The 14,955-nt window shown below is 31.4% G+C and overlaps 1 protein-coding gene across 1 annotated transcript; it reads left to right on the forward strand.

The window, feature by feature from the left end:
* The first annotated feature begins 3,057 nt into the window (after positions 1 to 3,057).
* LOC108326343 (uncharacterized protein At2g38710) lies at positions 3,058 to 13,264 on the forward strand. The gene is made up of 5 exons (XM_017559800.2): positions 3,058 to 3,865; positions 4,537 to 4,656; positions 4,803 to 4,917; positions 7,651 to 7,744; positions 12,801 to 13,264. The coding sequence occupies exons 1-5, from the start codon at positions 3,762 to 3,764 to the stop codon at positions 13,001 to 13,003; spliced, it is 636 nt and encodes a 211-aa protein (XP_017415289.1). The 5' UTR covers positions 3,058 to 3,761; the 3' UTR covers positions 13,004 to 13,264.
* Positions 13,265 to 14,955: the final 1,691 nt, after the last annotated feature.

Here is a 14,955-nt window from a genome sequence, read left to right on the forward strand (position 1 = left end):
TTGTTGAGCGCCATCAGTTAAAACATATAAGGAGTTCTCTATCAAACCACCACTCAATGTCATTTTCCACTGCTAAGATCTACCCTAGTGGTGACCAACCCTACTATTCCACCACGTAGCCCTAGGCAGTTTGAGAACACTTTGAATTTTAAGCATTAGTGTGATCCTAAAGGTGTCCAACGTAGGTATTTACTTCAAAATTGATCTTTTCTTGTCTCAAAACATGTTCCCTTGAGTTCTTTCTTATTTTCCTCCTCTATAATTGCTCCATATTAATTTATTTTACACTTATAAACAAAGACATTAAAGGTAAAACAAACATAAAACAACTAAAATACAAAATAATACAAAATACACTAACTTGAGGGTAAAACAAGATTAAAGCTATAAAAAAGTTGATTTATTCATGACAATAGACACACAAAAGCAGGTAAAAATGGACGTTATCACCGGGCACACCATGGTCGATAGGGAACAACATGGATGACTAACCAAAGTATGGTCAGATTAGCAATGATGATGAATTACCCATTTAATGAAGATTATGGTATGATTGGATCATCATTAGATCGACAAAAGGTAAAGACTCGTCCCTACTACTATAAATAAAGGTCTCAGGTATGACTTTGAGAGATCATGCACATAATATCATCATTTGCCAACCAATCATCCACTAACTTTAGCATCAGAGTATCTTATGCAGGTACTCTCCGAGCAATTCTGAATGAGTGGGAAACCTTGAAGAATGAGGTAGGACCACAACAGAGTCTATCCAGTCTACAATGAAGCTCATCTAGTCTACAATAGAGCTCGTCAGTTTACAAGAGCCCTTCCTTTAATGCTCACTATGAATCCGTCCAGTTTTCAACACAACTTGCCTAATTAAGGTACCTACCCATGAAACAATAGTAATTATTAAATAAAATTTAATGAGGTTAAAGGCATGTCAAACAACAAATATAACTATAAAGTAACGAAATAAATAAAATAAGGTTAGAACTCTTTAATGATAAAATATAAAATATAAATAAGATGATGTTAGAAACACTTAAACAAAAATAGTTGTAAGATTAACAAATAAATAAAGAGATGAAGTTAGGCATACCTTAATGAACAAAAATAATTATGAAATAAATAAGTAAATATTATGAGATTTGGAAGATAATTATAAAATAAATAAATAAATGTATAGAATATCTCATTCCCTTACCCGTGTATGGTACACTAAAATTAGATTAATAATATTTTAAAAAAATTTCTCTCTCTTTTTTTCTCCTTCTTTGCTACCTCTTTATATTTAACTTTTTACGCATATTTATAAAAAAAGAGTTATTTCTTATTTATTTCAGGCTTAATTGTGTTTCCTTCACAAATTTATAAACTTTCAATGAAATCCCTGATACATTTTTATGTTTATTAATTTTTTAATAAATTTATTTTTTAGTTGAGGTTTTGCTATTAATTTTTTCTGTTAACAAGGTGATAGAGCTATTAAGTGACTTATGTGGTTGCTGTTATGTCATGTTACCTGAATTGTTGTGTTATTTTATTATTTTAAAAATTTATAATTTATGATCTTATAATTTTAAAATTATAATTTTATAATTTTATATTCATAATTTTGTAATTTTGTAATTTAATAATTTATAAGTATAAATTATAAAGTTATAAATCACTATTTGATCCTTACTTTTGTTTTGCATGGAAGTGTATCCCTTGTCAAAGTTTTTTTTGAGCTTCATGTCTTGTTGTTGACATCCTCTGCTTAGGTAGTTGAAATAGACTATTTTATCTTTGTTATTTCCATCAATCATTGATAATACAAAAATGCTGATTGCTGATTGCTGATTGAAGGTTCGTACTATTTGTTAGGATCACCTTATAAGGTTGTTTTGAATCAACTTGTAGAAAATAAACATCATAAAAGATGGGTTTTCAAGTTGTCTATTCTTCTTAAACTTATTCTACCAACCTTGTCTACTCTTTTCTTTTAACGTATTTTCTAGCACTTCGTCTTCGATTTTTTCAAATGATGTATACCAAAGAGCTATGTCTAATGATAACATGTCATTTATTCATGTTTCATGATTTGTTTGTCACCAGTGAAAACACATTTAATCTTTTTAATTGATTTTTCATTACGATTTCTCTTACATGATTTTCATCCTGACCCGTATAAATTGAGATTAAAAAATTTTACAAAACTAAAATGTTCCTTAAGTGAAAAAAAGTTTATGAAATCAAAATATTCACATAATTCTTGTAGATCACCATCAGTTCATGATATTTCTTTTATAAAAAGTATTCATTTTAAAAAGAAAAAAAATACAATTAAATTCTAATAAGTCACAAAATATAAATATTTTTAATTTGACAAAAACCTATGTTAACATTTTAATCAGACTAAGAATATTTAATAAATTTGGTTGTTTTTTTATATAAGAAAAATACGCAACAATTTAAAATATTTAAATTTTAACTTACTAAACATATTTGACTTTTTTTAAGTGACTAAACATATTCTTAAGAATCATTTAATTTTTGTTATAGGAAAAATTTATATATATATTTTTACATATAAATAATAATATATTTCTCATATAAACATATTTAAGTAATTTTTTAATTTTAATGAACTTTTATCAAAATCAACAATAAATTATTTACAATATTAAGTGGTTTATAATGTATCATTTTTAATATTCATTAAATTTATTATTATTTGAATGAATATATGTTTACAATTTTTTAAACAAGTTGTTATTAGTTCAATTGTACAACATGTAGTTTATTTGTTTATCTATTTTTTACTCTTGTAATTTTTTTAATATGTATGAATAAAAGTATATATTATATTTAATTATATAACAATACGAATGATATTAAAATATTAATTTAAATATAATAAAATTATATTATTTAATAAAATATAGAGTTTTCATATGTATATAATTTATATTATTTATAAGAATTAATTAAAATTTTGTAATAAAGTTAAATCTATCTTAATTCTGATCTTAATTAATTTTAAAAGAGATTTTAGGAATTGAGTTTTTTTTTTTTTTTCTAAATCTCGTTTAGAAGAATCTTCTAAAAGAAAGTTTTCTAAAAAATAGGTTAGAAGTGACTCATGGAGAAGTTGAAATCTCTATTCTTTATTATTCATTTAATAAGCTTTTATCTTATTTCTAAGCTTTTATCTTATTTCTAAACAAGTTTCTTCCTATAGTTTTTAACGAGACTTCATGTGAATTTTTATGAAGCATTTTGTCATTAAGAGACTTCAAATTATTTTTCATACCAATCAAATTATTATATAAACCAAAACATAATATCATTTATTACTAAGTATATTAAAAGAACTCTGCGTTTAATAACATACAATTAATATATGCCTTAACATAGTATAGTATATATAAGAAACCGACATAATTAAGTTTACTTGAAAGGTGTTGGAAATTGTACCAAACTTGTCAACCTTATCATTTACACCTCTTGATAAAATGAAATAAAAGAAAAAAAATATAAATCATTTGAATAATTTAACCCCAAAAGTTCGAAGGTTGAATATATTTTTCATTAATTTATTTAAAGTGCTGGTTGCTTGCAAGCAAGAAGCTGGGAGAGAGAAAAAGAACCTTCTTTCCTTCTCTCTGTTAAGTTTATTTCATCCAAACCTAAAATCCCCGACAACCACCGATTACTGATTTCAATTACATAATAACGAATCAAGAAGATCCTTTTCGGAGAAATACACAAAAATGGTGTCGGCGAACCAGGAAATGGTTGTTTACTGCTTTGACACCCTCGTCGCTCACTACAACAACCAGGAACCTCCTCCTCCGGCCTTCGATCAGGCTCAGCAGTAATTCCTCTCTCGTTTTTTTTTTAAATAATTTATAATTTTTTTTTCTTTATTGACACAATATGTATTTTTCTTTGTAAATGGGAATAAAATCGTTGTGGTTTTTTCACGAGTTACTGTTTAAGTTTTGTGATGTTTAAAAGTTTCCTAATTTTTGCTCGTTCTACCATGGGAATATGCTCAAATAAGGTCATAAGTTTCTTAGTCACTTACCTGAGAAGGAAAAGGTGAAATGAATTGAGCTTTGTTCTGAGTTAAAAATCAATCCACGCACCTCTTGGAGAAGTTAGAGAAGAGAACTGCTGTAAAATTGAAGTGCATGGGTTGATTTTAACTTCTGGGAGCTTTTTTCTCTTGTTTATAGAGGAGTTTATCCAAACAGAACTTAATTACAAATGGGAATTGGAAATGGAGGAACAAATATCTTTGGTTTAAAGAAAGAAAATATTTGTTTAATGTTTAGTTAAGTCAGAATTTATAGCTGAGCTGTGTTATGGAGAGGAATATTTTACAAGACGTATTCGTTAAGAAATTTATTTGCATTGAAAGGGATTAATCTCTGATTTCTGATTGGAGATAGATATCCTTTTTCCAAACATAATTCTACTTGTGAGTTAACAACATGCCATGATATGGTGTCGTTGTTTGAAGCAACTGTGTTTTGTTTTTAGCCCATTGTTTGTTACATGGAAGAAAGTGGTGAATGGAGGAGATCCTCGACTTCGAGGATGCATTGGAACTCTGGAAGCACGCAGCTTGATCAGTGGGCTCAAAGATTATGCACTGACCAGGTTTGTTGATGTTATAGGTATCTCATGTTGTGTTGACACAAATTCCACTTGCATGCGTTTAATTGAACTAATTACGTTGCTCCTCATACTTGCATTATTAATATAGTACTTATGTGTTTGTGTTCTCTGCTTGCATCATCTTGTAGTGCCCTCAGGGACAGAAGGTTTCCACCCATACAGGCTAATGAGCTTCCGTTTTTGGAGTGTACAGTGTCTATTCTTACTGACTATGAAACTGCTAACAATTATCTAGATTGGGAGGTATGTGCTGATTTGCTTGTTTTGGTTTCTGGGCTATTTTTACCTTTGTCTTTATTTTGCCCCAACTTCTTTGAGCTTTTAAAACATGCCCACTATGTGATTTCTGCTATTTGCCTATAATGCTGTCGCTATCATGATGTAGCAAAGTTTAAGCTTTATGTGATTTTCCACCATCCACTATTGACAATATTGCTTTTGCAATGAGTACTCCATTCAAAGGAGATCTTAAGGTACTTGTGTTGTGGATTTTCCCTGTATTGGTGGGTAGTTTGGGTATTACTTTTAATATGTATACAACGTCTGACATTTAGGAACCAAATAATAAGAAATCCCCTTACCACTACTGTTAGGTAGATAAATACTTACGGAATGTAAAACAATGAACATACTGTACAGGAAGCACTTCAAGTGGTTGAAACCTCCATTCGAACTCAAATCCTCTCTTCCCTTTTTCTTAGACTTCCCCTCTATATTTAATTAACTCACCAATGACAAACTCCATTATCTTGTTTTATTATTCTGTTATGATCCATATTTCTACACATTCATACTTAAAAACATTTTGGTATAACAAGATAAATCTAATCCTATGTTATTCTTGTTCATCATTGTTCTTCCTCTTTCTCTACTTTCTCATGTGATTCTTGGATAATCGGACGTCTAGCATAACTCTCTTTGTTTTTTACGAACTATGTATTTGGATAACAAATCTGGGTTTGTAAATAAGTTTTGCCTTCTGTTAGAAGTTTGTGTAAATATTTATGAGTTGTAGTTATTCTCTGATCAGGTTGCCTTGGTTATTGTAACCAAATAATTATTTTCCCTTGGCTTTGATGTTTCTTTTGAAAGTTTTTGGCATTTTCAGTAGTTGACATAATCTGATTAAATGCAAGCATCATCCTTGTCCACAATAAATCTGTAAGAGAAAATATGTAGTAATGTTCTAATTAATCTTTGGTGATTTGTTTTGTAAAGAGAAGAACATTTGAGACTGCAAGAGAAAAGTGGATGAAGTAGAAAATAGTTTTATTTATAAAGGATAGAGGAAGACTGAAGTTTATTTCGAAGAAACTAAAAATGACCTTGATTTAAAAATGGATTTCTGGAACATTTGATGGGGCCTAGTAATGTTGTGTAAGAAAGGGAGCATTGGTGCACCAGATGGAACAGTTGTCAGGTGATCCAGAGGTTACAGATTCAAATTTTGGAATCAGCCAGCCTCTTATAGAGGCAAGGTAAGGATGCCTCCCAAAGACTCAAGCATTAGGTCTGATCCTTCCCTTTGAACAGAAGGAGATCTATAGAACCTAGCTGCCCTAATAGTGTCATGCAATGTTTTTTTTCTTGCAATAGACTTCTGATTTTAATGATTTGATAGGAGTTGCTGTTAGAATGTTCAAGAAGGTTTTATTACTTGCTGAAAAGGTGTCCTTTGCTGACCTGTCGTTTCTTATAAATTGGTTGTTTGCATATGAGTTTCTTATAAATTGGTTTTTTCAAATGTTTTGGTACGATCTATGATAGAAAACAGTATTGTGAATTTCAGAAGGAAAGTGAGAGAACTAGCAAGAAAATTTTGGAGAGAATTTGAAATTTCAATTACTGAGAAGGTAATGGATTGAATTGACTTAACAATGAAAATTGAATTATCAGGAGTTAGGAAAGCAACGTATAGCTTAACAACCTAAAGGCTGTAATGACAACCCTGCTAACTAATTTATTTCAAGTCTGGCAACAAACTCTAATAACTACTACTTGATTATAACAGAAACAGAAAAATGAAAATAAACTTGTAGAAGATGAAACTTCTCTATATTATTACAGAATGTAGGAATACATATAAACCTAGCTAGATGCTGACTCTGCAGTTTGTTGTAGAGAGGTTAATTATGTATTATAATTACCTGATTAACTAACTACCTGATAACTGAATGTAGATACAACATACTGTATATAGCTGGTAGTTGCTCTAACATTCCTGTCATTCTCAAGCAGAATGCAGTCATGAAAATTGGTTTGAGGCCCTAAGTTTGTCGTGTAACTCATGTTTTCCTGGATGACATAGTGAGAAACATCAATTGCTTAATTGACTGTTGATGACCATCGTTTGGATATAAAGCAAGTCTGGTTCCATGTGTACCTTCAGGTATCATTAGTATACAATTTACCACCTTCCAATTCCCTTCAAGGGCTGTTAAAGAATTACCGTATTCATGCCCGTAACTAATCTCATGTCTTGTGAGAGTGGCATATTGCAAGGAACCTACAGTGGACTATGTGTTTGTTATCTTCCATGTTTGCCTTGGCGAGTAGGTGATGAATATGCTTGTCTTAAAAGAGCAAAACTGCACCATTAGGAAGGTGCTTGACCTCAATACCTTAGTAGTCTGGCAACACTGCACTAATGTAAACTCATTCTGAACTTTAACATGGTAAAGATTAGTTTTACATTTGTGTTCATGAAGAAAGTAGTTCACTAATTTTGTTATTAGATTGCATTTTATTTATTTTCTGGGATTCTATGGGTAATGATATATACGGTTAACTTGTTCCATCAATGTCATGGAGCTAAAAGTTGTTTACTTTTTAATTGATGTTGAGTCTTTCAAACACGCAGATAATACTGACTTGCAAGATAATGTACAATTTTAAGTGATATAAAATATTAATTCTAGGACACTATTGTATTTATACTGTCTTTTTCACTTTTTGATTTTGTGTGTTTGTTTGCAGATAGAAAAGCATGGTATAATTATTGAATTTTCTGATCCTGTGTATAGCACAAGGCGTAGTGCTACATACCTGCCTGAAGTGGCAGCCAATGAAGGTAACTTATGTTCCCTATTGAATGTTGTTTTACATTTTGGAAATGACATCTAAGTTACCAAATTGAAATGCCACAAATAAAAGTTGCCGTGTATTCCTTAACACTAGACTCTCTAAAATTTATTAGGAAGAAAGTTCATGATAATCCTATAACGGAAGCAACAAGCAGGGAGAGGCAAATAATTCCTACAATTCTTGTACCATAGCAAGTTGAGGGTTTAGACGAGCAGTTCCTATCTACCCTGAGTGGATATCCCAATTGTGTATACTACATTTTAAAATTAATATAATGGTTTGCATTTAACAGAATCTAGTGAATTTGATAGGTTTCTGAACAAAAAAACCTAATCAATGAACACCCTCACACACTCTCACACCAGTATAAGGGAAAGAATGAGAGAAAACTTGTATTATTCACAGCAAAGAATAGTCTGTACAGTCAAGATACAGGGGCATAATCCCCTTCACAGGTCTAAGGCCTGTCAACAATCAAAGTTCCAAAAGCTCCCCTCCCAACTAAACCAACAAACTATTTATACAACCTCTTTCCCGCTCCCTCTAACTGTTAGAAACAGTTAGGTTATTAAAACTAATTATTCTTCTTTCTTGCGTATACTCTCCATTGCCTATCAGAATTATTGCATGCATTACTTTGTATGGCTTGGGTTTACTGCTAATATGTTAAGTAGAGAGATACCTTCAAACAAAGGCATTTCATTCTAACCAAATTCTGAAAGAGTGAACAACTACCTCAAGGTAAACATCTAATGTTAACTAAATACCCAAAACAATTATAAAAAGGCACCATATAGTGTAAACGCAAGTATCCTACTACTGGTGAACAAACAAAATTATTGGAACCTTTATACTTAAAGGATTTCCAGCCTTCAAAAAATAAAGTTATTTGCCCCTCACCTCTTCCCTATCAAACTAAATTTTACTATTCCTTCAAATGCAATTACTTGCCGCTCTTTTGTAACTGTTAATTCAAGTAATTAATACCGAACATTTTTAACCATATTTCAAAACAAAGCATAGTTGTACAAAGGTTTATATTATGTTTGTGATTAAAAAATTAGATTGATGATTTTTAATTGATAAAAAATCTATTTACAAACCTTGTGATTAATACGAAAATAAATTTTTACATAAATTGCATTTTTATCTAAATCACATGAAAGTATATGGTTGGGGTTTGAATATAAAAAAAAAGAGAAGCTAATATACAGCCTGAGGCTCCTCTCTATACAAAGGTATGAGAGAGGGTTATTGTATATATGCAAAGAGGTTATATTTGGTTCGAATCCATGACCAGCTGGTCACCAAGTGTGATAATATGGGTAAATATATCTGTCAAATGTAAATAATCCACTTTCAAATACTTAAGATTAAAAACAGAGAAATATATTTTGGAGGGCTTGAGAGATTCCTCTCATAATCTCTATTTATATTGAAAAACTGATACTAAGACATGGAAGATTAAGGGAGTGCACTAGACACCTAGGTGCAAAACACAACTAAACACACATGGAGAAATGTGAAAGAGAGGATCATTTGGAAAGAGAATTGAAAAGGGAACCTTATTATTGAGGGAGTAGGATGACATCCCCTTAATAAGAAAACATGATGTTAGGATGACATCCCCCAATGATGGACATGAATATTTGAACCAAGTAATAGGGTACGAATAGTCTCAACTAAGTATCTATTTTTCCTTTCTGCTAGCTATATCATTTTGCTGTGATGTGTGAGGACAAGTAGACTAATGTAATATACCATGTGAACTTAAGACAATAGAGAAATTAGATGAGAAATATTCTTTGGCATTATCATTTCTAAAATTTTTGATTATTTGACCGAATTGATTCTTGATCTCATTCCAGAAAGATGTAAAGATAGACAATGATTCAGAACAATCTTTCATAAGATAAACCCAATTACATCTTGAATATTCATGAATGAATGTAACAAAATACTTAAAACCAAAAGAAGAGACACAACTAGGTCCCCAAAAATCGGAATGGATAATACAAAAACTAGAATTACACCTTGATTTAGACCTTTTATGAAAGGTACATCTAACATGTTTTCCTAACTGACTGGACTTACATTCTAAGGTTTGGAGACTACTGAGCTCAGGGATCATTTTCTTTAGTTTTTACAAATGCGGATGACCTAACCAATCATGTAATAGTTTAGGACTTGGAGATGCAACCCAAGACACATGAGGACTAGATCCAATATTGTATAAACCTCCAGCTTCATATCCTTGTCCAATTCATCTCCTTGAACCACTCTCCTGTATAACAAAGGATTTGTTATCAAAGGTTATTAAGCAATTTAATTTTTGGTTAATTGGCTTAATGAAATTAGATTGAAAGGACAATTAGGAACAAAACAAACATATTTGAGATTTGGGGAAGGGGAAAGTGAAACTTGACCGACTCCCTTTGAGAAAGCTTTAGAGCCATTTGCCAAGGTTATGAAATGATGGTTTCTTTGAAAAGAAAGGGATGAGAATAAAGAAGCATTACCATAGATGTGATTAGAAACACCCTTGTCAATTACTCACGAATTTTGACCTTTCATGGATTGAGAAAAGCAAGTTGTTGATGTACTTGGAGTTTTAGATATTTGTGCCAAGCTATTAGACTTTAACCTTAGATACTCTTGATATTCATTTTTAGTGAATTTGGAGTTTGATGTTTCAACCTTAGAAACATTGGCTGTCTTGGCAAGAATACCATGTAGAGAGTAACAATTTTCTTGGGTATGGCCCATCCTTCTATAGTATGTGCATTGAGGATGCCCTCGACCTCCACATCCTTCTCCTCTAGTGCCACATCCTCGTCTTCCCCATGTGGCAATCATGACATATGCTTCCATTAGTTCATGAGCTTCCTTAGTTTGAGGCTTTGGGACTCAAAGAAGGCGTGTGGTCAAGCAACCCATGGAAGAGACTTCATGACTTGTCAGGAGTTGATTTCTAACATGATTAAAGTCTGAATGTAAAACACGAAGGATCATCACCATATAATATTTGTCAAGATTCTTCTTGATTTCCTCTAAATATTTGACTTCCAAGAACATCTTTAGTTCTTCCATAGTTGATTGGGCTTCAATCATTAAGGACACAATATCATGATGGTCAATCATTTTGAGAGATGCAAGTTTCTTTGTAGAATCATAGAGACATTAGATATCATTGGCATAGATGTTTTGAGTTTTTTTCCAAAAGGAGTTGCATGTTTTGAAAGCTCTAAGGGACATTAGAAGTCGTGGTTCCACATATTGCTACAACAGGGCACATAGCTGGAAATCTGCATGTTTCCATTGCTTAGCATTTTCAGCAGGCTCATGGCTTCCATCTTTCTCAATGTGGTCATGATGTCCTTAGCCAAGGAACCACATTTCAACAACCACATTTCAACAAATGCAGTCCACAATAGATAATTTTGTCCATTTAGCTTCTCGAAAGTAATGCGGGGGCTTCCAGAGAATGAAATAGCGTTTCTAGTAGCCATAATTGACCAAGGAGATGAAAACAGAAAGGAACCACGAGAAGGAGAGAAAACAACAAGGAAAAACAAAAGCCCTAGGGTGACTTCGAACCACATTGGAGCAAAGCTTTGAAGGCCAAAATGGAGACAACAAGGTCCGGTGAGACTGGAAACAGTGGTGCGACAGAGTTTTGCGAGAGGAAGGCAGCGTGTGGACGTCATATGCCTGGCAACACCAGACTTGGGTTAAGCGCATGGTGCTGCTTGGATGAGAATTAGCCTCCAGCATTGATGGGCATTAATGGGGTTGGCTGTTGCTTAAAGAGGCACTCCAGACCTAGTGGTCGTCGGCAAAAACTCTGTTGGCTGGCAGACAATAGTGGCAAAAATTGTGTCGGAGAGTGGCATAGAGGGATCAACTCACTCTGATACTAACTTAAGATTAAAAACTTAAGATTAAAAACAAGAGAAATATGTTTTGAAGGGATTGAGAGATCCCTCTCATAATCTTCTATTTATAATTAAAAACTGATACAAAAGTACATGGAAGATTAAGGGACTGTACTAGACACCAAGGTGTAGAATTAAGTATGACTATGTGTACAACTAATAATTGTCTAGCACACTACACCCTACTTAGGCTTAATGATGATACATAGATGTAATTATTCTAATAAATATTTCATATATTCCAAAACTCTCCTGCATGTTAAAGCTCATAAATTGAGAATGTAGAATGGAGGGAGTAGGATGATTCTTGAGAATTATCATGGGGCTAGCTGATACTTTCTGAATGAATGGTTAGTGATGACATGATGACAGTGGAGAAGATTAAAACACTAGAAAAATGCATGTTAGGAAAAGCTAATGAAGAAGATGGCCAGGATAGAGAGAACATGGCTGAAAACCTGAAACTAAACTTGCGGAAATTGAACGTGCCAGAAGGGTACAAAAATGGGGTCAGATTATAGGAGTTAAAGTTGATTTGAAGGAAGAACTATAAGTAGTGCTTCAAATTTTGGGAGCTCAATAGTCAACTAGTAGTAACAAGACTGGTTGGTATATAAGCATTGACAAAGATTGAAATTATGGAATTCTAGGTAATGAATGAAACACTGAATTAATGATATATATCCTTTCTTCTTACAACCTTGACCAATAAATTTATACTAATCATATTAGAGGGAAGTGAATCATGAAATGATGATATTTCAAACAATCCTAAGTGATAGTGAGGAATTAGGAAACTTATCTTAAAGAACAAACCAAGAAAACATTAAATATTTCCATATATTCTATAGACAGTTGATCTATAATGACATTTATGAGAGAACTGTTGAACTTGTAGCAATTTAATCTACATAATTACGATTTATGTTGACCAAAGGGTCCAACTTTTTTTTTGCTTATGCCCGTTTCCTATGTTTTTTTTTCAAACTGTAGGGTAATCTTGTATGCATTATTTTTAAAATTCTTCAGAGACAATTTTCTTGGAATTTATTTCATTTACGGTGGAAATGAACATGCATTCCTTGCTTCTCTTTGCTTCGGTTTCAGGTTGGACAAAAATAGAGGCCATTGATTCTTTGATACGTAAATCAGGATACAATGGTCCTATAACCGATGAACTTAGGATGCAATTACAGCTAACCAGATACCAAAGCACCTTATTTACCATGCACTATAGTGAATACGTCTCCTATGTGAAGGAGAGAAGAGGTGAAGCTCCTATTCTTGCAGCTAAATCACCTCACTACTAAATTCTCCAGCCAAACTTTCTAAAGGCTGCATATAATATATTTGCTGAAAAAATAATTCTATTTATCAATAGAGTTAAAAAAATAAAAAAGAGAAAGAACCCCACTTGCAAAGGGTTGGAACCAATGCTTGTCTAACCCTAACTACTGAAGTGTTGATGCAACTTTTCTATACTCTTCAAATTTGTGTGCTTTTAACTCATTTCATGTGACTTAATTCAGCAGTTTATGAAAGTTGTGTACGGTTGAACTGTTTTCTATCAATCTTATTGATAACAGGAACTAGTTAGTTTGTTTGAGCAATTGACTTAATTCTGTCACACTTATTTTAATTGTAATTATATTTTAAATCTCTAAAATAGTTATTGTGATGGAAAAGGTTAAAAACAGAATTCGTATTTTGCAATTCGCGTGGAATAAAAATAATTATATTTACAATGTTGAAAAATAAAAAGGACTATATTTTACGTCGATATATAATGAACATTAATGTATTATTATTTCAGTGCTTCTCAGGTTCAGTAAGTTTCTTGAAATTTTTTTTGTAGATCCGTTACTTTTGGATGTAATGTAATATATCTTTGCCTTTCAAAAAAGTAAACTGAAACTAACCTATTTATAAATATATAAAATGTGAATTTTCACATCGAATATCAAAATTAGTAATGACTGATATTGTTTTCTACAAATTCTAAAATCTGCATCATATAACAAGTGAATTCCACAATATTCGCATACATAATACTTCTATATATTCGATTTAATCATTATTGTAATTACTAAACTTTTTATATTAGTAAGCAACGAGTAATTCTTTCTACAAGTAATGCTAGGTGATTTACAATAAAAGTGCGATTTTAACACTTGAGTCTTGATTTTTTTTTAAATATTTGAAAGAGAGTTTCGCAAAAGGTATTTTGATTTTCCAATAAAAGTTTCAAATGTGTAAAAGACACACTTAAAAAACTATTTTAATTTATCTTAGAGACAATTAAAAATCAAAACCCAGTTTGTTAAGCTGATAAAAAGAACAAGTTGAAATCTATTTTAATTGATTGAAATATTGTAAAATGAGTTGCTAAAAAAATTTCAATCAATTGAATTTCAATTTAATTGATTAAATCACTTAAAATGACCTTTTAATGGTTTTATTAGATTGATTCACATTTTAATGGGTTGACATAGTGAGAATTTGGTTATGATTGAAAGCTCTACTATTTAAACTTTGTTTTAATCCTTTGAAATGTTTAAACTTGTGTTTCCAATAAGGTATGAATATTTAAACAAGTTAAAACTACTTTAAATCCTTTGAAATCCCTTAGTTTTTTGTTAAGTGATTTCAATCGATTGAATTGAAAAGCAATTTGTTGAAACAATGCAAATTGAAAATCATTAAACAATGTAAAACATATCCATTAAAGCTCAATGTAATGTTAGATATAAAGTGAAATTCAATCAAAGGTATAAACCATCAAACACTCCTAAAAAACTTATTTTCATATATTAGCATCAAATTCCCTTCATTGAGAAAAAAATGATAGTTGCTACCCTAAGATTAGCTTTTAAGAAATTATGAAACCTAAAATTTTGTCTTCAATCTTCATACCTCTTGAATGAAAACCTTTATGTTGGAGATTTTTTCCATCAAACAACTTTATGCATCTTACCTTAGTCACAACCACTAATAACAAAAAGTTCTTTTTGTATAGGTGTATTCCTTTTGACTTCATAACAATACCTTCAAAATCCATATTTGTATAAAATTTCTCCACAAGGTCTAGATAGGCAAATAAAACTATTCATTCTCTTTCTAAATGAATTATGGAAGAAGCCATGGTAAAATCACAAGACCAATGTAGAATTAGAGATATAGACTAATAACACTCGCATTCAAATATAAAGCAATAAAAACAAGAAAAATCAAGAAGAGAAAGCAAAGTAGTTTTTTATTCATG

This window comes from Vigna angularis, chromosome 3 (genome assembly GCF_016808095.1).
Source record: "Vigna angularis cultivar LongXiaoDou No.4 chromosome 3, ASM1680809v1, whole genome shotgun sequence".
In the NCBI taxonomy this organism is placed as follows: domain Eukaryota; kingdom Viridiplantae; phylum Streptophyta; class Magnoliopsida; order Fabales; family Fabaceae; genus Vigna; species Vigna angularis.